This window comes from Microcebus murinus, chromosome 1 (assembly GCF_040939455.1).
Source record: "Microcebus murinus isolate Inina chromosome 1, M.murinus_Inina_mat1.0, whole genome shotgun sequence".
Classification (NCBI taxonomy): domain Eukaryota; kingdom Metazoa; phylum Chordata; class Mammalia; order Primates; family Cheirogaleidae; genus Microcebus; species Microcebus murinus.
In genome coordinates, this window is record NC_134104.1 from 51965632 (window position 1) to 51990292 (window position 24661).

Genomic DNA, 24661 nt, shown 5'->3' on the forward strand with positions numbered 1-24661 from the left:
TTATAATCCAATTAAAGCTAAGTTAGCTAAATAAACTAATTTTAATCAAATTTACTTTGATCTCATTTCTCCCCCTGCCCCCAACTACAGGTCACAGTAATGAAAGGCAGTAATAGAAATAAAGATCATTCAGCAGAAGGAGAAGGGGCTGGAAAGCGACCAAAACGAAAGTGTCTTCAGTGGCATCCATTGCTAGCAAAGAAACTTCTTGACTTTTCAGAGGAGGAGGAAGAGGAAGACGAAGAAGAGGATATTGATAAAGTAAGTACTGCATTTACTGTAGAAGTCTCAAGTTTGTCTGAGCACTCATAATATTCTATAATAGAAACTACAGTGAACATGAATGGTACTATGAAAGATCTGTTTCTAAACTTATATATAATTTGAATCCTGTATAATTACCTTAGATTTTTCTTCTGATTATTTTATTTTATTTTTTGAGACAGAATCCCACTCTGTTGCCTGTTTTAGAGTGCCGTGGCGTCAGCCTAGCTCACAGCAACCTCAAGCTCTTGGGCTCAAGCAATCCTCCTTCTTCAGCCTCCCAAGTAGCTGGGACTACAGGCATGCACCACCATGCCTGGCTAATTTCTTTCTGTTATTTTTTTTTAGTAGAGATGGGATCTGGCTCTTGCTCAGGCTGATTTTGAACCCCTGACCTTGAGCGATCCACCACCTTGGCCTCCCAGAGTGCTAGGATTACAGGTGTGAGCCGCCTGGCCTGTCCTCCTAATAGTTTAAAACAAATCCTTCTAAAACAGTATTTCTATCACTTAACTAATGATCTGTAGGTAATATTCAAGTGTAGTAAGATGGGAATATTCATGCAACTTGATATATTCACCCAGGACCCACCCTGTGGCTCCTCTGGCCTCTCTGTCTTCACTTCTAGCCTCGCCCTGCCACCATCAACAGACTCAGAGCTGCTCTTCTGGCCTTCATAGCATCTGGCTGTACTGACCCCAGCAAGCCCTTGTGGTGCCTCAGTCCTTCAATGATAGCCTCATGCCTGAGAAGCTGGCTCTTGTTTAGAAAGTCACACAACCATGCAAGTGACTATAGGAAGTCAGACATTCCTCCAGGTCTTGGCCTATCTGGCTCCTCCTCCCATCATTCAGCTCTCAGCACAAGATCTCCCTCCCCAAAGAGATGGAACCTCATCATCTCCAACCCCTCCCACCCATCCCCATCCTTCCCACCCAACTCATTCCAAGTCGGAGGAGTTCCTTCATAGGAACTCCACTTATTGCTATGTGCCATGTGTTTGCTGCTATGATCACTTGGTCTTTGAAGGCAGCTCCTATTTCCATGAGGGCACTCTATCCGATTTATATTTCTTCCTTCCTTCCTAAGAGGAAGCACCTCCATTATGCCATGTGTTTAGCTGTGTAGTTTTTATGTCTGTCTTCTCAGACCACAGTAGAAGCCCAATAAGAGCAGAGGCCTCATCTCTCTTGTCCTCTACTCTTTCCCCAAAACCGAGAATGGTGCCTTGCATGTAGTAGATATTGGATGGATATATGCTGAATAGAAGAATAATTGAGTATGTATTTTGTGTCATGACAAATTTTATAAACATGTTTTTTAATATTTTTTAGGCCTTCAACATTCATTCAGTCTCTTTTTCTTGGCTTTCGTCAGGAAGCATAGACATTTTTTCCTGTTTCTCAGATATCCTCCCTGGATACCCTCTGAGGTTGTTCTCACTGGTGACCTTTACTTCTCTTTCACAGAGCACATGGAGGCCACCAGAAGTGAGCCTTTCAGCTTCCTCCACACACATGTGCACTTGTCTCTCTCCCCTTTCCTTCCTCCTTTCCTGTTTCAGGGAAAGAGGTTCCTATGCAAGGAAATTTCCATGTTTATACTTAATTTGGTTTTTCTGACACATTTGCACCTATTGATCACTTGGTCTTTGAAGGTGACTCCTATTTTCATGAGGGCACTCTCTCCTATTTATATTTCTTACTTCCTAGGAGGAAGCACCTCCATTATTCTCTCCTCAGATGTTGATGTTCTCTGGGCCTCCAATCTTAAATTCTGTCTCCCTTCTGAACTCTGACTATTTACTTGACATTTCCACTTAGATATCAACTAGGAATCTCAGTTTGAATGTGTTCATAACTAAGCTTTTGCTTTTCTTCTCCAAACCTTCTCCTGCGTCTTTCCTTTCTCACTAAATGGCAACTGCAACATTCTAATTTGTTAGACCCAAAACCTTGTATTTCATACTTATCTACTTACTTTTGCTCTAGCTTCACATAAAATCCATCAGCAAATCCTCTCAGCTGTACCTTCAAAATATGTTGTCATTGTGACCTCTTCTTAACACTTCCCTACCTCTGTATCACCTTGATCCAAGCCACCACCTTTTCTAGCACAGATTACTGTATCTACATCTCTGTCGTGCCTTGCCTCTGCTCGTGCCTTCCTACAGTCTGTTCTCAACAAAGCAGCCAGAGGAATCTTTTCAAAATGTAATCCCAATTGTGCTGCTGCTCTGTTTCATGAAGGAAAGGACTTTGTGTGCTCCCTGCTCTGTCTGCAGCACCTGGAAGAGTTGCCTGGCTCATAGCAGGTGTCCAGTAAACATTTATTGAGTGAAAGATTAAAGTCCTTGAATTCTTTTCTCTTTTCACTCCCTGTTTGGTGATCTTATCCACACCCTTAGTCTTAGCACCTTCTCTATATTGGTGCTTCGGAATGTTATCCCACAGACTTCAGTACCCAAATGGCATACCCGTAACCACTTCAAATTCAGCCTGCCCAGCACTGATCTTTCTGCTCCCCACCAGACCTAATTTCTCTCATTTGAGAAAAAGTATGCTCTGTTGTATATGAAGACACTTTGCCACCCAAGCTAGAATCACTCTTCCCTTTTCAACCTTCAGATCCAATTAGATACTAACCACTCTTGGTTCTACCTCATAAATATTGTCTCTGTTCTCACTTCTCCATCCCCATTACTGCTGCCTGGATTTCATCTCTGTCCTTTTTTTTTGCCTGGACAGCTGAAATGAAATTTTAACTGGGTTCTCTAGTTTTGGTTGCTTCCAGTTTCACTCTTAAAAATCTGTGTTCTACACAGTTAGCAGGAATTATCTCTTTAAAATTCAATTGTGGCAATGTCCTTACTTATAACCAGTCATGGCTCTCCATTGCATCCAGCTGAGGGTACTAGTGTTGACTTCTTACCAAGTATTAATGGCCCCTTGGTAAAAGGAAAATAGGTGCAGAGAGAGTTCTTTATTTTTTAATTTAGTCATGTGTTTATATGTGTTCTTTTTGATTAATTAATTTAATGAAATAATTACAACATTGTAGTTAAAAAAAATTTTTTAATATCCATGCTTGGCAAAATAAGAAGTTGACAATCTGTGTCAAACCAGACATTTTTTATTGTTCCATACAGTCCAAAATCACTGGTCTACAAATTAAATGCATGCTTTTTAACATGACGGAACAGTCTCTCTGAAGTGGCCCATACCTTCTCTTATAACCTTATTTTCCAGAACTCTGTTCTCATCATCTTTTACATACCAGTGCTATTGAACTGCATATTGATGTTCCAATAAACCATCAAGCTTAATCCCTGTTAGTTCCCCAGGTCTACTCATTGACCACCTGACACATTCTCATTCGTCTTTCAAAATTTAGCTCAGACAACACCTTTTCTAGGGAGACCTTCTTGTGTTTCTATTCATCCACCAGTGCTTCATTGTCTTGCTGGTTCCTTGATGCAGTCATCACACTACTTTGTAATTTATATTTGTCTTCCTTTCCAAAACAGTGTGGTCCTTTGCCCAGCATTTAGCTTGTCTTTTATAATTTAGTAACTAAATCAAAAGTTTTTCTTTTCTGAGGGGAAAATATAATTACTTCCTTGACTTACATAATACATTTTTTATTTCTAATTTTTCCTTAGCTTCTTAGTTTCAGAATGCTAAATAAATATCCCTTGAAAAGGCAAATGACTATTAATGATTATACACACAATAAGATAAATATGTAACCTTCACATCCAAATAATAATCCCTAATGTATTTCCAAATTAGATAGCTGTGACTTCAAGTTTTTTCTGTACTAATTGTGTTTGAAGATAGTTGATGGCTAATTAATTACATTTGTAATACTTAAAAAATTTTTTTTAAAAATACCGATTGGATTAAGCAATGATTTGTCCTAGATTATTTGCCTGTTACAGTTGCCCAACAAACATTATATCAAAGAGCATAGTTGCTTTATAGTCGTGGTTCTCAAAGTGTCATCCCCAGACAAGCAGCATCAACATCACCTGGGAGCTTATTAGAAATACAAATTCTCAGGACCCACTTCAGACCTACAGAATCGTTAACTTTGGGACTGGATCCTGCCAATCTGTGTTTTAACAGTACCTCCAGGGATTCCAATGCACATTCAAGTTTAAGAATTACTGCCCTACGGCATGATACAGACCAATGACTGCATCATGGGTTGATGCATTTCGGATTAGGATTGAGTATCCTTAATCCAAAATTCCAAAATGTGAAACACTTCTAGTTCCAAGCATTTCAGATCAGGCATATTCAACCTATAACTTAGTCCTTCTTGATTTTAACTGTGAAACAAGAAATTAAGGTAATCGTCTTAGTAAGTATTCTGGACTTCTGCTCATAGTTGCATTGTTTCCAAGAAAAATCATAGAATCATATTTTCACCTTAGGAGATATTTTATAATCCTAATATGTTCTGAGATTCTGTAATCAGAGATGAGCTTTAAGAAATTTAATCTGGCAGCCATATACAGGAAGTATTGTGAAGATGAAAAGCAGGAAGACTAGGATGTAGGCCAAAACCATACGAGGGCAGTAAGAATAAGAATTATACAGACAAAAATGGACAGATTCAGAGTTTTGTAGAAGTCCTTAAAGACCTTGAGCAGTGATTGAATGAAATGTTTAGTAAAAGGGAGAATTCAAAATTGATTTTGAAGGTCTAAGCTTAGGGGAATTTATTCCTATCACCGTAGCATTTCATAAATAAGAAAGTTTGATATTTACAAGCTTGAAGATTTACTGTGCAGTTCTTCTTTCAAATAACATTTTAAATGTCTATTTGATTTTTTACAATAGGAAGCTCCACTTGTGATGTGTGCAAAAACACTCAGTAGTTTATTATTATTTACTTTCATGTCAAACAGTCTTATTACTATAGAAAAGAGAAGGACACAGCTAACATTCATATTTTATGTGGATATTGTTAATCTTCAGACCCATAAATCACAGAATAGGTTTATTAATTATTCAATAATTAGTTAAGTACTAATATACCAAACATTGAGGTAGGTGCTATGGTTGTAAAGGTAAATAAGAGAGCTTTTGTCCTCAAAGAGCTCACTGTTTAGTAAGAAAGAAAAAAATGTGAGCAATTATAACACAATGTAATATATGCTGTAATAGAGACATGCACAGGTTGCTATAGAAACTAAACAGAAGCATACATCATAAGTTAGTTGCTTACCATGAACAGTGGTTGATTATTTTGAAAAATCATATTTTTCCAATTTGTAAATTGTTTAAATGGAGCTAAGAAAAAAAAAACAATTTGCAAACCAAGACTAATTGTTAAATCAAACTTGTCCAAGATATGTTAAACATCTGGCTTTGTTTTGGTTGGTAAAATAGGTTCAATTTCTTGGGGCCGATGGCCTAGAGCAAGATGTTGGTGAGACTGAAGATGATGAATCACCAGAACAGCGAGCCCGGAGACCAATGAATGCATTTCTTTTATTTTGCAAACGCCATCGCTCCCTTGTACGTCAGGAACACCCCAGGCTTGATAACCGAGGTGCTACCAAGATACTAGCTGATTGGTGGGCTGTTCTCGATCCAAAGGAAAAGCAGAAATACACAGACATGGCCAAGGAGGTAGGTTGCAATGACAAGGTGTAATGGTGACTAAAAGCAACCAGTCCTGAAACTCCCAGTCAGCAAATATGGAGCAACTGTTGAAGGTCTAGCTATGAGAAGATGAATTATTAATCAGGTGTTAAGTGAAAACATAAGAGCTTTCTTTGTTTTTGTTCCCATGTTCCAGGTCCACCTTGGAAATGGTGGTGGAGGTACCAAAAGCAATTTATACCAAGAAGTTTTTCCTCATTGTCTATACTCCACTCATTGATAATATAAGGAATTGATTTATTATGAACAGTTTATTATAAGTGGTTTGTCTTTTGTTTTTCCTTGTAAGTTTTTCTAGGAACTCAGCTTTTGTTGTAGAGGATATCCACAGTAAAGATGAAAGTCTTCTTAGGTTATTCTACTTGTCTCATGGAAAGAGTCTTGATCTACTTTTGATGCTTTATGACCATATATATAAGTCCATCTCTGGATCTTAGCTGCTTTTTTTGTTTCTTGAATGTTATTAGAATGAGGAAGTTGGACAAAGATTTGTATCCCTTCCAGCCCTAACATTTTTTGATTTTGTAATAAACACAATTATCAAGAGAATTGCTTTGACTTGTTTCTGTTCTGTAGGTAGTCCAGCAGGTAGTTCAGCATGAATATTTAAAACCAATAAATGAATGAATGGCAGTTGAACAAGATGTACTACCTATGATGTGTGCATATATGTAAACACTGTGAAGCTTTAGTTGGTGGGAAGTATTTCCATGCAGGAATGCTAATCAGGTAGCACATTAATCAATTCCAAAATGATAGCAGTTACTAAATTTCTTCAAAAATTGTATACTGGTTCTGTTTCTAAATTAGTCTGGAATTAACGTGAGATCATTGTACATTTAAGTATATTGTGAATGTATTTAGCCCCCAAGAAAGGAATAAGCAAAGCAATATTATTGTGGTTAAACTTGAAAGGAATAATTCTAACATTATTTTCTCCATGTTGCAACTTGCAAAAAATCTTGATTCATGAAAACCCCTGCCAACCAAACATTTGGTTAAGTTTTGTGGAAAAATGAACCAGCAGGGAACAAAATAATAGAGTTTCAAGACATTTTATTAGACATCTCAGTATGTGAAAAAATAATACTTTCAATTGCTGTGCCTTTATTGAGTTGTTTAGTAAGCTAACATACAACATAAAAAATTTTTATGAAATGTTCAGGGAAATTTGAATCTAGAGTAAGTGATTAAAATAGTTGCTATGTAATTAATGATCACACGAGGCCTTTTGAGAAGTGACTATTGTTAAAGACAGGATTTTAACCATGTAGGGCATCTGGAAAGCTTAAAAATCAATTGCAGTAACCTAATTTATTTTAAATATTTCAACAGATTTCTACTAGCATAACAGTAATTAACAATAAAATTTTCCCATTAAATAGCCTTATATCCTTTCATAGTCATGCTTATATGGTAAAGTAAACAATTATGTGAAACCTCATAGGGAACTACATAAGCTTCCTATAATTAAATACTTGAGCTTGGTTTTGGATTGCTGTTTTTGGATAACATGCAGCCCTTCCCCCAGTATATTGTTTACCTTTCTTAAATACTACTGAATTTACAAACCCAATAGGTGGCCACTTTTAAGATGAGGAAGTATTATTTTCATAATGAAAATCCCTTACTAATTACTTAATTAGGTTCACAATATTTGCCATTGTGGTGCTAAAATGAAACCTGTTACTATGGCCCTCTGCAATCTGCTAAAAGTGAAGACCATAACTCCTATGTTCCACATTGTGACTTGCCTTGTTTATAGTTGCTTTTGTGAAATGTTGCTTCATTTCTACTGAAAAGTGTGGAAGATTCAGCTCCTTTCAAAATTATTACACAATTGGTCTCTATTCATAAGTGATTCTTACTTGTTTCAAATTATTTACTAAATAGTTTTGAAATTACATTAAAGTGCATGTAATTATGCTGGTGCTTTTTGTGTTAATATTGTGCAACCTGAATTGGAATGTTAGTTCAGTCAACAAATACTGAACTGATATTAAGTGGCTTCAATGTACCAGGTTTTGTGGTGGTTGCTAGTGATACAAGGCATGATAAATATAGTCTGTGTTACTCAAGGGATCCCCTATCCCATACACAGACACAATCATAATTATTTTTAAAAGTCTGTTTTAGATGGTTTTTTTGCTTTGTTTTATTTTGTTTTGTTTTTGAGACAGAGTCTCACTTTTTTGCCCAGGCTAGAGTGAGTGCCATGGCGTCAGCCTGGCTCACAGCAACCTCAGTCTCCTGGGCTCAGCGATCCTACTGCCTCAGCCTCCCAAGTAGCTGGGACTACAGGCATGCACCACCATGCCTGGCTAATTTTTTGTATATACATATTTTTAGTTGGTCAATGAATTTCTTTCTATTTTTGGTAGAGACAGGGTCTCACTCTGGCTGGTTTCGAACTCCTGACCGCTAGCAATCCACCCGCCTCGGCCTCCCAGAGTGCTAGGATTACAGGCGTGAGCCACCGCGCCCAGCCTGTTTTAGATGTTTAACCTTCTAAGTTTAAACCTCAAATTTTAAATCTTCTCTGTTAGGCCCAAAACATCTTCTTTCAGAATAGTGTATGTGTGTGAATGTGAACACTTACATGATATTTGCAAATATCTGGCCTGCTGTTATCAGTTGAGTGAGAAATGATTTTTTCCTTTTTGTTTTTTAAAAGAAGCATACTTTAGGAATGATGCTGCTATAAACATTCGAGTGCAGGTGTCTTTTTTGTAGAGTGTCATTGGATCTTTTAATGAGTGAGATGTGTACCATCTAGGGAATGGTCATGATGGAGACTCAGACTTGGGGGAGGGGGGAAATGGGCATTTATTGAAACCTTAAAATCTGTACCCCCATAATATGCCGAAATAAAAAAAGAAAATAAATGAATAAATAAAATAAAAAATCATTATAGAAAAAAATAGGAATGAGTAATAATCCAACTTTGGAAAGATTCTTTTGTTTACCTATTAATGAAAATTTCCTGTTACCCTTCCCTTGCACCTGATTATCTTATATTAGTGCATCTGGTAAGATAAAGCACCTGTTTTAGGATTTGTTTTCAGTTTCTTGAATTATTGCCCAGTACTAATTTGCATTGTTGGAAGAAAAATGGTTGAATGAGGGTTTTGTGTTCTCTGATGAACCTTATTAGAGCACTAATTGGTTGTAAGTAATTTTAAAAATGCTATCCTAAAGATATAACCTGGGTTGCTTTCTTAAATTCACAGGTTCTAATTTTTGAATGTGTGACTGCCTGTTAGGAGGCGCAGAAACAATTATACCTTTCCTTTTAACATCTTTATGTATGTACTCTTGTAAATATAGGTATGTACTCTTGTACATATTGTAAATACAGATCTCTGCATTTTTGCCTAGGATACTGCTGGAACCTTCCATTTGTCATTTAAACTAATATTCATAATTAATGACCTGACAATAAATTTAGAGGATCATACATCTTGACCTTCACCTAGAAAAGAGTTAGTACAAAGAAGAGGAGGGGATCTGAAAAGCTAAGACAATTTGGCCTTTATCATACTCCCCTCTCTTTATAGGATCAGAAGCATGAGGCAGGATTCATGCATTTATTGATTCATTGGTTCATTCTGTCCTTGATGTTCTAAATAAAGCACAAACATGTAAAGTCAGTTATGATTATCTCCATTCTTCAGGGAGGGATCTAAGGCTCTGAGGACTAAGTATCTAGACCAGTCATACATTTAGTGGATGGTTTGACTCTAGTGCCTTTTTAATATCTCTTTATCCTACCCATTGTAGATACTTGAGAGGGGAATAGATTTGGGCAAGTATGACAAGAATATTAATAAGTCATGAGTCTAATGGGAGGATTCTGCTTGTGTTGGGGAGGAAGGTAGATTGGGTTCTATCAAGAAAGGCTTTACAAGCCGGGCGTGGTGGCTCACGCCTGTAATCCTAGCACTCTGGGAGGCTGAGGCGGGCGGATTGCTCGAGGTCAGGGGTTCGAAACCAGCCTGAGCAAGAGCAAGACCCCGTCTCTACTATAAATAGAAAGAAATTAATTGGCCAACTAATATATATATATATAAAATTAGCTGGGCATGGTGGCGCATGCCTGTAGTCCCAGCTACTTGGGAGGCTGAGGCAGAAGGATTGCTTGAGCCCAGGAGTTTGAGGTTGCTGTGAGCTAGGCTGACGCCACGGCACTCACTCTAGCCTGGGCAACAAGTGAGACTCTGTCTCAAAAAAAAAAAAAAAAAGAAAGGCTTTACAAAGTGGGTATTATTTGGCCCGAGCTTTGGAATAGGATTTGGAAAGAAGAAAAAAAGGGTAAGAGCAGATGTGAGAAAATGAAATCAATTTCGGGAACCAGAAAGTTTACCTGGAACCTAGGTTATGTGTAGGGGAACAAGAAGAAATGGTGTTGTAGAGGTAAATAGGCAAAAATCATGAGAGACCAGGCTGAAAAGTGTGGAGTTCAGCTGTATGCTAGTAAGACAGCTATGGAATTACCTGCAATAAAAATGCAACTTGAAAGTAAACTGTACTAGCCCTTTGTATAATAAATGCTGATATCTATTGTTATCAGTATTCTAAGGAAAGATTATCATCACCACAAAACTCCATGGGGTTTTATTTAGTTCTTCCTTCATAGTTCATCAAAATAAAATTAATGTATTTTTTATTATTTATTTGTAACTGGGATAATTTTTATAAAGACCATTCATTCCCTGTTTGGGTTTCATCAAAAATGGACTCTTTTCCAAAGAAGACACACTCATTTTCTGATGTATTATAATCTGGAAAATTTTTAACTGTTATGCATCATATTTAACAGACAGAATTTGTATTCATGCAAGCATGCTATAGCACTTTGCATACCGTTAGAGTGGCACCTCACTCATCCAGCATTCCTAAGAAACAGGTCCTACGCCTAAGTGATTTTCAGATAGATGAAACTTTCACTGTTATTTTTAAAACTTTTTTATTTTATATGTTTATTCTAGAAATTTTATTTAAAATTTTGTTTGAATACTTACGTACTTCAGAACATCTTTTGAAATTTTTTTGGAAACTACAACACATTATTTACAAACATGAATTATTTTATAAAATCTGTAATTTGGTGAGATTTTTGTGAATAATTGAGTTATATTCAAATTTTTGTCTGTACACTAAGTGATTCTCAACTATTTTGTTCTTATGAATTTCCTCTCTTTGCTTTTCCATGAGTTTTTCTTTTGGGTCTACCCAGAAGTTGACGTTTCTACAGTTGATATTTGTCTTTTCTGACTGTTACCTTTGGCTACCTGTAATAACTTACTCTATGTGGGACTTTTTGAGTATGGCTCAATTAGGGGCCCCACAACTTTTGAGGGACATAGTTAGTAAAACCAAAAATTTAAGCTTTGTGTTTTACAATATTCCTTATTTCTGAAACCTTTACCATTCCTTTGTTCCAGATATCAGGAGTTTCTTAGTGTGTTCAAAGAAATGTTGAAATGTTTATTTTTTAAATGAAAGTATATTTTTGAATATTGTTTTATCATGTTCAGGGTTCTTTCATAAACTTTTAACTTATTTAATTCTCATAACAATCCTACGAGTTAGATATTATTTTCCAAAAGCTAAAGATGAAGACACTGAGGGCCCAGCAAAGTTTAGTGATTTATCCAGGGAAGAAAAGTTAATAGTACATAGTGGAGCTGGGATCCTCGTACTTGACCTCCCTGCTCAGACCTTTCTGAATTTCCCTGTCTGTAAAATGGTAAAGATGCCCACCCTCCCAGCGCTGGTGTAAGATGCAAATAAGGAAATGTACCTGCAAGCATTATACCCTTTGCACTCGAATGTCGAGTGTGGATAATGTCGAGTGGATGATGAGTAAAAAGCAAGCCAGTTCAAAGGGTTAAAGCTCGATACAGATGTTAGTTTTAGAGTTATTTCTGATAAGTAACTTTGTTTCATACTTTTCTACCTAAATGATAATTTACTATTTTTACTATGAACTGTTAATACACTGATGGGCTATAAAAATACAAAATTAGTCTTTAAAACATAAGAATCAACAAAACTAAATATATCATTTCCCCAATTTGGCAGGTACTGTCCAGTGTGATTAAGAGCCTCTAACAAAATAGATGTTCAGTTAAGTGAACTAACTACTTGATTTAGAAATACTAGTTTTTTTTGCTAATTGTTAAGTAAACACTAGTATTTATTCATAAATATTCAAATAAAATTATAAGGAGTTTATTATAAAGACCCTATAGCTATCGAGGAATAATTGCAAATTTAAACTGAGTCTCTTAAAACTAATTTTGATATATGATTTCAGATGTTAATTTTTAGATTCATTGAGGAACCCAGTCCTCAGATATTTTGTAAGAGGTTACTACAGTCAGTCTTGATTACTTTGGAATTTATGATTATCTAGAGAGATGTGGGTGAAAGTAAACTTTTGTACTATTTGAAAAATTTGTCAATTCATGCTTTAAACTATTTTGTAAGAAGAAAGTTTCAAGTGTTAAATTATTAACCCTAAGTGAACATATTTTTTAAAACATAAACATTTTATAATTCAAATTAATTAACATGTCAGTTATGCTTCTTTTTTTACCTTTGAATTCATCTTTAGAAAAGACCTTTACTAGGTAATGTTTTCTCACCAGCTCCCTGCCTACTTTTTTAAAAAGTTACAAACATAAATATAAAGAAATTCTTAAATTTTGATTTTTTTAAAAATTAGTACACAGTGATTAAACTGACTTTTCCCCTAATTACCTAAATTTGGGGGTAAAATTATACTTTAAAAAAAATTTATATATTAAATTACAGTTGCCATAATAATCCTTACCCTCATGGCCAGTTTAAGTAGCCAGTCTCCTCTCTTTCAGTGTTTCCTTTATGACTTTTCCACAATAGAACAACCAAATAATTCCTTGGTCACATATTGGAATCATTTTTTCAGGTGTACAATTTCTCTTAGATTGGCTTAATCATGAAAGTTTGTCAAGTTAATCTATGACTTAAAATGTTTTTGTTTGGTCAAAACAGTAAACTTAATTTACTGTCCTGTTATATGAAATTGTCTTTCTGTTGAAAACAGCTAGTGGGAATAATTCATAATAGATAGTGCATTGAGTTGTATTATCCTAATGATAATTTTAAAATTTTCATTTAAAAGGAAAAGTCCTCAAACTAAGGAAGTACAGATGAATGTCGCTTCTCAAATATCATTTTCTCCTCTTCCACCCTTGTATAATATGATTTCTGCTTGTGGATGGGAAGAGGTACAACTGTCTCAGGCTTTTTAATGCTAGAGGTTCACTTAACCCTCTGTAGAATGTATGATTATAAAATAAAATGTGTTATACTCCTGTTTTAATAATCAGACAGTTTCCTGTATAATCTCTTTTTCACTATTCTGGCAGATTTTATTTCATGGTGCTATTTCACATGTTTATACCAGAGTCATGTCTTTATTTACACAGACATTCTCGGGGTCCCTTTTTACTAGGTCTCATTAGGGTTACCACTTTTCTTTCACCCTGTTCAGAAGATCTAGGCTGTAATAATAGCTAGAAATACTAGTGGACTTGTAGATAGCACCCTTTTCCGATTAAAAATGACAGATGGAGAACAGTTGGTAAGTATATCTTTCATTAAAATTCACGTGCTTTTTAAGATCCAGTTTCCATTTTTGTAAATGATCTGGAAAAGTATTTATTGTTGAGACTCTATTTTTTAAAGATCAACAGAATATTGTCTTGTTACATAATAATACCTTTGTTAGCTATTAAGCAGGCAAAATACTATGACAAATGGTATACATGTGATGCCAATACTGAATAATAATAAAATCAGTAACTGAATTTATGGTTTATTATTCTTGTCAGTGAAACATGGTGGTGGTTGGGTCTGAAAGAAGAAAGCCAGCATGTACTGAGTGCCTCAAATAAGTCAGAAACTGTGTCTGTAGAGTAGGTTTCACTTAGGTTATCTAATCGGTTGGAAATTTGCAGAAAGAAATTGGAAACTATAGGTAAATTTTTATTTTAAAGGAAAAATTTTGAAAAGCAGAACTTTAGCAAGAATTTAGTTATCTACAAGAGTCTTTCATTGAAATCTTAGGACCAATAGTCTGTTTTAAGTCTTTGGGGGATAAGTGAGCTTCCTCTCCCACCCCCAGCATGAACAGCCTGGCCCTGGATGTCTGGATAGGTGGGGCCTGCCTCTTTGGCCCTTTGGATTTTGCCAGCATGGTTGACCTGCATGCTAATAGTTTCACTCAGCTATTTGCTTCAAACTAGTATATACAAAGTCTTTCCCCATTTCTCCCTTACCTAGTCTTCTCTTTTATCCCTTTCCTAATAATCCCATGACAACAAATGATTAAGACTTTCTACTGTTGTCTCTTATGCTGAGTCAGAGCAAGTGATTGACGAGGTGCCAAGTTCCACAGACAGATAGACATCCTCACAGCTTGAGGCTCTTCCTGCCTCAGCAGCTCTTGCCCTCACCTGATGCTCATGCACTGCTTTATGTTCACCTGTGTTTTTATATGAATTTATGGCATCTCCATCTAAGCTTTAAACTGCTTAAGAACAGAGACTATGTGTTATTCTGTTCTCCCACTTTCTTAATTGAACTGATTAATATTGTCTAGGTTTCAAACATTTACATGGAGTTTAAGAATCTGCAAGATTAACGTTGTGATACAGTTATAGAGCATTGACCCTCATAATAAATTGTGTTATCATTTTCCATAAAGCCCCACATATTATAGGCATTGCTCTTGCCCTCTGTTATTCCACTCATAGGTAGTTTCTCCTTTTGCAGACCCATTGCAAAACCATTTTTCATGCCTGAGCCAGGGAAAGCCATGGTCCAGCCTTAGAGGCCACATGTGAAAACAAATATGTTTGTGTAGTTAATTATGGAATGTAAGCAATTGTAAATAGCAACTCTAATTCCTGCTCTTTTCTATCTCCAGTGTCTAACAAGAATGTGTCATCTAGTCAATGCTTACAGTGTATTTGAGATGGAGGTGGGTTGGGGGAGTGTGTGCAAGAGAAAGTGAAATGATTTTGATGTGGTGATTGTAACTGTTTCATGTTGTTTTCAGCACCAGCTGCCATAAGGCCTGCCATAAGTTAGTTGAAGCTGGCCTTTATTAGTGTCATCAGTGCTTTAGAAATAGTTGATAAACTAGCAATAATTCATTCATAAGGATGCTGGTATTATCATTTCCATCACACTTACTGAATTTCACCAAAGCAAATCACTAAATGATTCTTTGCAAAGGATGTGACATCTTACTGGTAAAGAGTATACAGAACAACATTGGGAAGTGGGGACAGGACACCTAAGAAACAAAAAATCAGAGCTCTAGTGATATCAGTCTAGCATCTTTCTCAACTGTGACTGTCTTCTTAAAAATTTTAAACTACCAGAAAAAAAGAGAGATAATTTCATTTCTCATGGCAAATATGTTAATCAATTTGTTTGAAAGTCTTTTGTCACTTTATGGAGTGGTGACCTTTGTTCAAATGACTATTCATCTGACAAACCCAGCCTGTGTGCTTTTACTGGGACACAGTAATGATGCATGTGTCTGCTACTTCCATTTTCACCTCACTCTACCATTTGTCACTTTCTACCTCCAGACGGCAGGCAAAGCTATTTGTCTGCCTCAGCTTAATATGTAAATCCCCCGTGCACATGAATGCACTGTGGTAGTGTATCTCTTATATCATCACATTTGATACCTCCAAATATATTCTGCTTTGTGATGGTAAATTCTAGTTTGGCTGTGGCCTTGTATCCCATTTAATTATTTTTGTGAGAAAAATAGGACCATGTTTTATAGTTTTTTTTATGCTTACCTTCCTTCTACATGCATCCATGTATCAATAGGATTTTTATCTTAGAGGTTAAAAAAAAGGATTATTCAGAAAATTTGAGGTGAGATAACTTTAGGATAATTCTAGACCATTTTCTATTAAGATTGCATTATTATATATGTTGCAGTTTTCATTTATATTATTTAAAGTGAAATGGTAGAAAAAAGTTTATTTAGATTACATATACTTTCCTTACACCAAGGATAAAGGGACTTTTTTTCTGTTGGGTAAAATTAAAAGCTATTTGGAGCTTATACTAAATTAGTTAATGTCACATATAGAGTCATCATTTTAAAAGGCAAGTTTATACAGTAGAAATAATTGTATTAATTTAATAATCTATCCAGCAGTAATAATATGTAGTAGTTGAAAAATACATGGAAAATACATTTTTATAAGATAACATAACTTTTGGTGATATATTAATATAGTTTATTTATATTAATATTATATTGTAATATAGTATTATATATATATTTCATTTAATGTTGTCATGAAAGGGGAAAGAGATAGTAGAGTTGGGAGAAAAGGTAACAGGTGAAAGCCACAGAAAAAATGAAGAAACAAAGATGTCAGTGAAAGTTGAAACCTCCAAGTAAGACATTAAATTTGTGATGGCTCTGTCACAACATGACACATCATGCTCTTAGAGCTCACTCATATATTTGGTCATGTGTGCTCATTACAGAACCCTGGAATGTTGACAAGTGTGATTATATGTACAGATGGAGGGATTGAGGCTGAGAAAGGTTAAACACCTAGCGAAAGCAGAGGTGTGTTTTGAACCCAGGTCATCAGACTCTATATCCAGTGCTCTTTCCCTTACATGGTCTTCAGATAACTATGTGTCATTTGGCCTACCCTGTTCCCTTTCTCCCACTCTTGATCTGGGCTCCTTTATCCCATAATCAAATACTGTGCTCTGTTAAGTTTGCCTGCATTTATCTTACTAGTACATCAAAGCACAGATTTAACTTTTTGTCATACTTAACCAAATTAAATTAAGCAGTGGACAGAATCTGGTTACTGGTCTTAATGTTGACTCACACTTTGTAATGTGTACCTGAACCCTACTTTGAAATAGATGCTGTGCTTTGCACTACTGTTTACAGTAACCCTAGGCATTTGTGATATTATTCTCAGTTTATGGAATCTAAGCTTGAGGCCCAGAAAGGTTACATTCTCTGTTCTTAGTCACCATAGCTCCAGGTGGAACCTGTTTTTTTTCTGTCTCCACAGCCCTAGACTTTTCCCATTACAAACAACTCCCTCTCCCCACCAAAGTCAGGTAGGTTTTTGAATTCTAACAACAACAAAAAATTGAAGATTATTAAGAGATACAAAATGTGTGGCCTCTGTACCTTCATCTTACAGTCGACTTTCCAGAAGATAACTCCATGTCCTGTCTCTATGGCCCTGTGCTGAGATTGTCATCCTTCCACAAGGAGAGCCACCGAAGTCACTCTACATGTTTTTCTCACTCATTATCTAAATAGGGGAATGGCGTGAAGGCTATTAGTACTTTTTCAATCTCTATGTCAATTAAAATCTATTCTCTGTTCTTTTATTTATAGTATAAAGATGCATTTATGAAAGCAAATCCTGGCTACAAATGGTGTCCTACCACAAACAAGCCTGTGAAATCCCCAACACCCACTGTCAATCCACGAAAGAAACTTTGGGCCTTCCCATCTGAATCTTCAAGAGATTTGCCAAGCCCCAAGAAAGCAAAGACTGAAGAAATGCCTCAGCTTAACTTTGGAATGGCTGGTGAGTTGAGACACTATTTCTACCCTTTCTTTAAGGACAGGGTAACATATTTATGCAGTATTTTTAACAAATAATACAGAGAGGGGAGCAAAATTCACGAGCAATATGAAGCAATGGCAACTATGGGTATATCTTAAAGGATTGGAGCATGATATACATAGAATGTATATATAATAAAGAAAGGAGATACAGACCAAGTGGTAGAGTCATTATAGATATATGTGAATTCCTGACATTGACAATAGGGAAAAGCAGATAACAGTGTGGAGATTGTTAGGAGCTTAGGGAATTTTATAATGTTAATAAAATAGCTTATACACACATACACACTAGTAAGCTATCCCAGTAAGCACCTTAGTTACCATAGATACTTAAAAGCCATAATTATATAGATCATCTGAGTATGTGCAACATTGAGGGCAAGAATATGAGCAACTCCATAACGAAGATGGATCTGACAGCTGTGTCTTAAAGAACATTTTCATCCTGCCCTCTCCTCTCATGCCCATTCCTATATGAGCCAGGCAAATTTAAAATTCCAGATGGTCCCATTTGTTATGGGACCTTTAAAACTCTTTGGGTGGTGAGGAATGCTAAAGCATTTATTACCATGAAATAAAATATTTTTATTCATCCTGCAACTTTATCTTCCCCGGCTGTTGCAGGGCAGTAGTCAAAAGAGAAATTTGTCAGAAGACAATTGGGAGATTGGGCAGAGCGGAGGCAGTGGAGTTGCTATTGATCTATAGGGTTCCTATTTTAGTATCACAAGCAAATTTTCTTCAAAATCAGAGTATTAAACCATTTGCAATATGCAAAGGTTCGGAAATGAAGTTGAGCAATATTGTGATGACACTTTTTTAAAAAATAGCCAATAGACTTAACAGGACTTTATAGTTCAGTGTGTGAGTCATCATATTAAAAGTATGTTGGCAGTATTCTATATAAATGCTGAAAAATGAAGAAGTCTAACATTATGGCAGCATTCTGGGGAAACAAAGTCTTCATCTTCGGGTGATCATTATGTGGATGTCTGTGGTGTAATTCTAGGTGAGCTCCTGTATGTCTTAGAAGAAAATGGAGAGAGCTGTCCTCACTTTAGCTGTCACTTTGTACAATTTTAGCTGCAACCCACTTGTTGATAGATAGTCTTGGTGAGCTTTCTGGAGTTCCCAGATTGTATCAGTTCGAATATTTTCTAAAACATTTTATCATTGGAACAAAGAAAGGGTATATAGATGACTACCTTTGATCATCATTTAGCATCCATTGCTTTTTCTCCAGATTCTCAACCTTGATCAGTGTATATAGAGTTTTTTATGAGTACAGCATGTTCTTCACAAACCAAATAATAATTGTAAATAAACTAGAGAAAGCTATGAAGGATGTCTTTTGTAGCACCATTTCTGACACATTATTAATCAGCCTTTTACCTATAAATTGAAAGTAGAACCAAGACTTAAAGCAAAATATTTACAGATCAGTTTTTTTTAAAAGCAGTATTCTTAAAGCAAAGTCCAGGAAAGAAGGGAAACACCTTCCTCGAATCTATCTCATTATATGATGGCCTGTGTCATATGTTGGAAATCCCTAATCAGAATTCTTGTTAAGCTTTTGTATAGTGGATAACATTGGTCTGATATTTCCAGGTAGGTCCCTTTCAACAAGATGAAAGCAAATTAATTTGCCTTTAATTAAAACCTAGCGCTTAGGCATCTGAATCTAGGGGATACTAGAAGGTTTTTAAAAGCCAGATTGTTTCTCTCAACATGGAATCTCTTTTGTTTTGTTTTGTTTGCTCAGTAATCCTTGTCATATGACATTTTGCAATTTTGAATAACCCCAGTATTGTCAAATATATGGTTTCCGAGAAAGGAAAGCTGTGTAGAATTTAATTTAGTACAAGCTTTCTCAGTGAGGGGAAAGCATGCTATTTATGTGAATATATTTTTGATAGTTCTAGATAACATTATATAAGTAAAATTAAATTAATATGAAGGATGTTGATAATTTCTTGGCCTTTGTTTTAGTATCTATATAGCAAACTCTTGCAAAGTCACATCAGTATATAAATTATCATGTAATTATGTTCCTATTTTACTTTGTAATGTGAACTAACACATTTTTATCTTTAGAAAGCGATCATCCAATCCTTCTGATCGCTGAGATGACAGCTGCAAAAGTATTTCGCTCTTAAAGAACCAAACTAAACTTTTACTTTCTGCTAAATTCATTTCCCCCTCCTGATATTTACTTTTAAGTAGATATAAGTATCTATTTTGACAGCCACAATTGTTCATAAGCTTAACATTTAATTAAAGTTGGAATCTTAAAACAACACCAAAGAGCTTTGTTTCATCAAATCAGCCAGTGTTTGTCTGTTTATTCTCTATGTATATCTTCTTGTGTGGCTGCCTGCTAACATTGAACTATTACTTGATCATTTTGAAACATATTTTTCCCTCTAATAACCTCTTTTTGCAATTTGAAAAAAATAATTGTATGTAAGATGTGGTCAGAGTTGGTTTATGAGTTCCCAAGACAGGGAAGTTCCAAGACAGACTGTGTACAAAGATGTTTTAATACTTAAAACTTAAATACTTAAAACCATTAACAAAACAACTGAATGTCTTTGGGCAACATTATGACTGATCCTCATTTTCAATTGTAGAGAGTCTTAAAATTAAATATTCATTGATCGAGGACCACTATGCACTAGGCAAGACACTAAGTTAGAGGCATTTTTGTATATGTTCTTTCATTGCAGTTCTGAATTTTTAATTCATTTAAGACAACCTTAAAGGATATTTGTTTAGATATAACCTGGGTCTATCATTTTGCTGTTCATATTTTGTCCTTCTGTTTCTGCTAATTATTGAAAGAATGAAAATGAAGACCTTTTGTTTTATGTTTGGTAACATAGAAAGGATTAATTTTAGGTCTTAAAGGTATTTTGAGTAAGAGCCTGACAACCCCTTAGATTTAAAATGTCAAAAATATATCAGTTAATTTAAATTTCTTTTGAAAGTTTAAAAAAAAAGATTATTTAAACAAAGCCCACAGATTTTGGAGGCCCATTTGGAAAATTTCTCTGTGTTCTCCAGTGCTCTGATAGCCTGGTTCTTTTTATTAGCACTGATTTCACATGGCAGAAATAACAAGTTGAGAATAACAATCTCAAACTTCTTAGAAGACAAACATAAGCACTCTTGTTTAAAAAAAGATGCCATCTAAACTCCCCATGCTGTGAGGAAGGAAACATCACATTAGGAGATAATTCATATTATAAACTGCTGTGGTATGGAGGAAAGTGCTATGTTAGATTTGGTGGGACAACAGTGATATTACAAGGCTCACCAAAATAATGAGCACTAAGGACGTAGATGCCTAGTTATTGTTACATGAAGGGTTTTTAAAGTTTTTCATGAAAAGTTATATGTGGTTCTGTTGGATTTGTGATTGCTTTTTTTCATGGGTATTATTTTTGACTCTGTGGATTATACATATTTCATGCTTGTAAGTTGATTTGTTTTTGACTTATTTAGATCCTACTCAAATGGGAGGCCTGAGCATGCTGCTGTTAGCTGGAGAACATGCTCTTGGCACACCAGAGGTAAGCCAGTGCCTTATCACTCTCCTCTCTGCTCACACTGGGGATTGAGAACACAGGTGTTCATATTCTGTTCACATTGTTCATTCTGCATTTTCAACAGCTCATGAACAAACTTTATAATTTGTTCTCATTAATATCTGACAGTGCATCTTGTGCATTGAGGGTAACAGAAGTGGTGTAATAAGCCCAAAAGGGCATGGGTACAGATTTGGAGGTTCCATGAACCTAGGAGTAAGAAATGCAGTGCACAGATAACTGGCATTTACTATGACTGTATCATAGGTGTGCAAATCAGGTGCTATAATTCATTTATTCTGTTCAAAACATTTTTCTGCTTTTGTGTTATTCTCCTTTAGACTTGCTAGTGGAAAGATGATAGTAAAAAATATGCAACTGTTGGTCTCTGTAGTACCTGAATAATTCCAAATTCCTGTTTTGAAAATCAGGAAACATGGCATTTCAGAATTGTTTTATTCTTTAAAATGGAAAAGGAAAAGAACCTGGAATCTCATGACCTTGGTTTCATGATCTGGTTATTGGACTGCTTTTGCTACACATTTTTAGGTGTGATTTTGATGGGTAGGTAGTGGCAGTTAACCATGCATGGTTTGCATTTGTGGAATTCCTCTATTCTCCAGACCCATTTAACAGAGGCCAGTCAAATTAACCTGCAGGTCATGTTATTTTACCACATTCAGGTTCTTGAGATGGAAATTTTTCAGTCCTCAGTCAGAATTGCTGTTTGGGGCAAAATAGCAGTCAACTCAATTTTATTGCAGATCTATATTTCTTACTTTTTTTCAATATTGTTATTATGTCATATAAATTACAGTTGAAGCTTATTCAAACAGTGGATTTAGTAGACACTGTAGAAATTATTCACATCATAAAAGGTTTTTCTATAAAGTTTACATATATATGGATACATTTGGTATCCATAGTTGTTGACTATATTTTGAATTTAACTTAATTGTTTTGATTCTGTGTAATTCAGTGTAGCAAAAAATGTGTAAATTGGTGTGTGCTGGTAGTTATTTACATTGTGCTAATCTTTAGCTGAAAAAAATATATGTGTCACTTTGTGCCTTTGCATACTCATTATTCTGCATGTTTGTACTTCCTAACACAATAGTATTGTCAGGCATCATTTTACTTTCTAACACATGGCTGCTACCTAATGGCAAATCAGACTCTGACTTCAGTGTAGAGTATCCCAGGCTTGTTCCAAAGGTGAATATTAGAACAATAATGCACACTTGGCCTTTCAACACAGTATGACTCATATGATTTCCAAGAATGTATTGCATTGTAAAAGTCAGCATCTTCTTTTCTAACCCATTAGATTATAATTCCCAGCATCTTTTAGCATTCTTTTAAATTTTCAAGTATAAATGTAAACCAGTCAATGTCTATAGGACTTATATATGCTAGTCAAAGAAAAGGATGTGTTGCCACCTCCTTTACTCAAAGTTTAGCCACTTGGGCTCTTCTCAGTGAGAAGTTCTACCCCCTTTTAAGAATGCAGAGTTTTGATACATACAAGTTAATGCAGTGGTGGACAAGTTAAGCTCTGATGAAGTGGAAACATTTTGAGCTTTCTCAAGCTAAAGAAACAAAGAAAGCTAAATGACTTAAAGAAGTGAACCATAATGTGAGAAGGAAATCCATGCTAAGGAAGAAGGTGGCAGCAGCTGGGTCTTTAAGAACCACTTCTAAAAACAACTTTCTTCATATTCCCTGCTTCTTATCTCAGAGATATTTAGGTCCTTACTGAAACAAATCTTGAGATATTGAATTAATAAAGCTGTAAAAGTTATATAAAATAATTCAGTCCCTAAATACAATTAGTTTGAGAGTTTACTTCATAGATATCAGTTGATTGCATTGAGTGCTTGAATTTCTAAGCGAAGTCTTACTCCAAATATGTAGATATAATAATAGAATTCTAGGGGCTTATATACATAGGCAGATGAACATAAGACAAAGGTAATAAATATGTACGTATGTTTTCCTAAGAAAATTAGTAGTATAAAGAGATGAAAAAAATACAGAAATTTCATATTTCTGACATTTGGAACAATTACTATGAGGTCTTTTGATATGGTTAGGTAGGACCAAACTGACATTTTACAAAAATTCTGTCACAGGAAAGGTCTAATCATAATGGCTTTTTAAAATGCTATGACAGAACCCTTATTCTGAAATAGGATTCTTAAAGTGAGAAGGTTTTCTTTGTTCATTGATCCAAGACCTAACCATATAGAAAAGTCCTCCCAAAACTATTTTTCTAAATATGAAAATTTTAATATAGGTAAAAGGTTTTTTTAAAAAATAAATCTAGAAGGTGGAGAGACTTACTGTAACTGAAATAATAAAGTCCCAGATTAAAAACCCATACTATTTCTCAGATCTACTTGAAATGCTTAGAATTTTTAGAGAGAAATTATAGTTTCTTGAGATATCAGTGGGCAAATAATAACAAACAAAAGGTTTGCATTTTTTCTTTTTCGTATCTTCTGATTAATTCTCAATCTACCATAATAGATTTTTTGCATTATTAGTTCAACATTTTTATATGCCATTGTTACTGAGCCTAGTGTGGTTCCATAGTTTTAGTTGTGGTAATTGTGTCTTGATGAATAAATAGGATACATTTTGATATACAGTTTTTTTTTTTCACATAAATAATCAGCCCCATTCTTTTTAACACTAAGTATATTGAAATGCATAAACTATTTGAGATAAATTTTAAAAAACAATGTTTGTTGTTGCAGAATTTATTGATTGGGAAAGCAAAAGGAATATATTAAGCAAGAAAGACATGAAAGAGTTACTCCTGGCTCAAAATGGCAGACTAAGCAGGTCTCTGCTGAGACCCTGTCAATAGGAGATAGAGGTCTCCTTAGGAAATAGCCCCATAGTTTGAAGAAAATAGAAAGGAGTGTTTCCAGTGAATATGAGATTACAACAAATGACTTAAATTGGAAATCAAATGTAGTTGTTTAATCAATAACATATAACTGCCAGACAAGAAAAGGCCAGCGGACAGATGCAGAGGAGGTGAGAGCTGGTGTATTCAGTACAGTGCCCAGAAGTTTAAGTGAATGTATCCTTTTAAAGAACCAGAAACAAACAAACAAACAAAAAAAGAACAAATAAAAATAATGATGTTCACATCAAACTCTGGGAAGAGCTAAAGAGAAGGCAGTTAAAGAGTTAAGCCCTTATATTTCATATCAGGTAGTTCTCTATAGGTGAAAATACAATATATAAAATGTAAGTATTTGATCTAGATAGAATTACTAGAAGTAATCTCCAAGACTAAAAATCTTCTATTTGTTATTTACTTTAATAAAAAGATAAAGCTAAATTAAATCTGTTAAAAAGGCAGGGGGAGTGATTCAATTCAGATGTGTGGAATGGGCAATTATTCAACATACAGTGTATGGAAT

At 35.2% G+C, this 24661-nt stretch overlaps 1 protein-coding gene across 9 annotated transcripts in view; it reads left to right on the forward strand.

Annotated features, from left to right (window-relative positions):
• The window catches only part of BBX (BBX high mobility group box domain containing), a 266154-nt gene that overhangs the window by 168547 nt on the left and 72946 nt on the right, over positions 1–24661 (forward strand). For all 9 annotated transcript variants that reach the window (XM_012777181.2, XM_012777194.2, XM_012777182.3 and 6 more), the window contains 4 exons: positions 91–261; positions 5664–5906; positions 17401–17596; positions 21142–21209. In XM_012777181.2, coding sequence (XP_012632635.2) covers positions 100–261; positions 5664–5906; positions 17401–17596; positions 21142–21209 — 669 coding nt within the window. In that variant the 5' untranslated portion in view covers positions 91–99. The remainder of the gene's footprint in view (positions 1–90; positions 262–5663; positions 5907–17400; positions 17597–21141; positions 21210–24661) is intronic.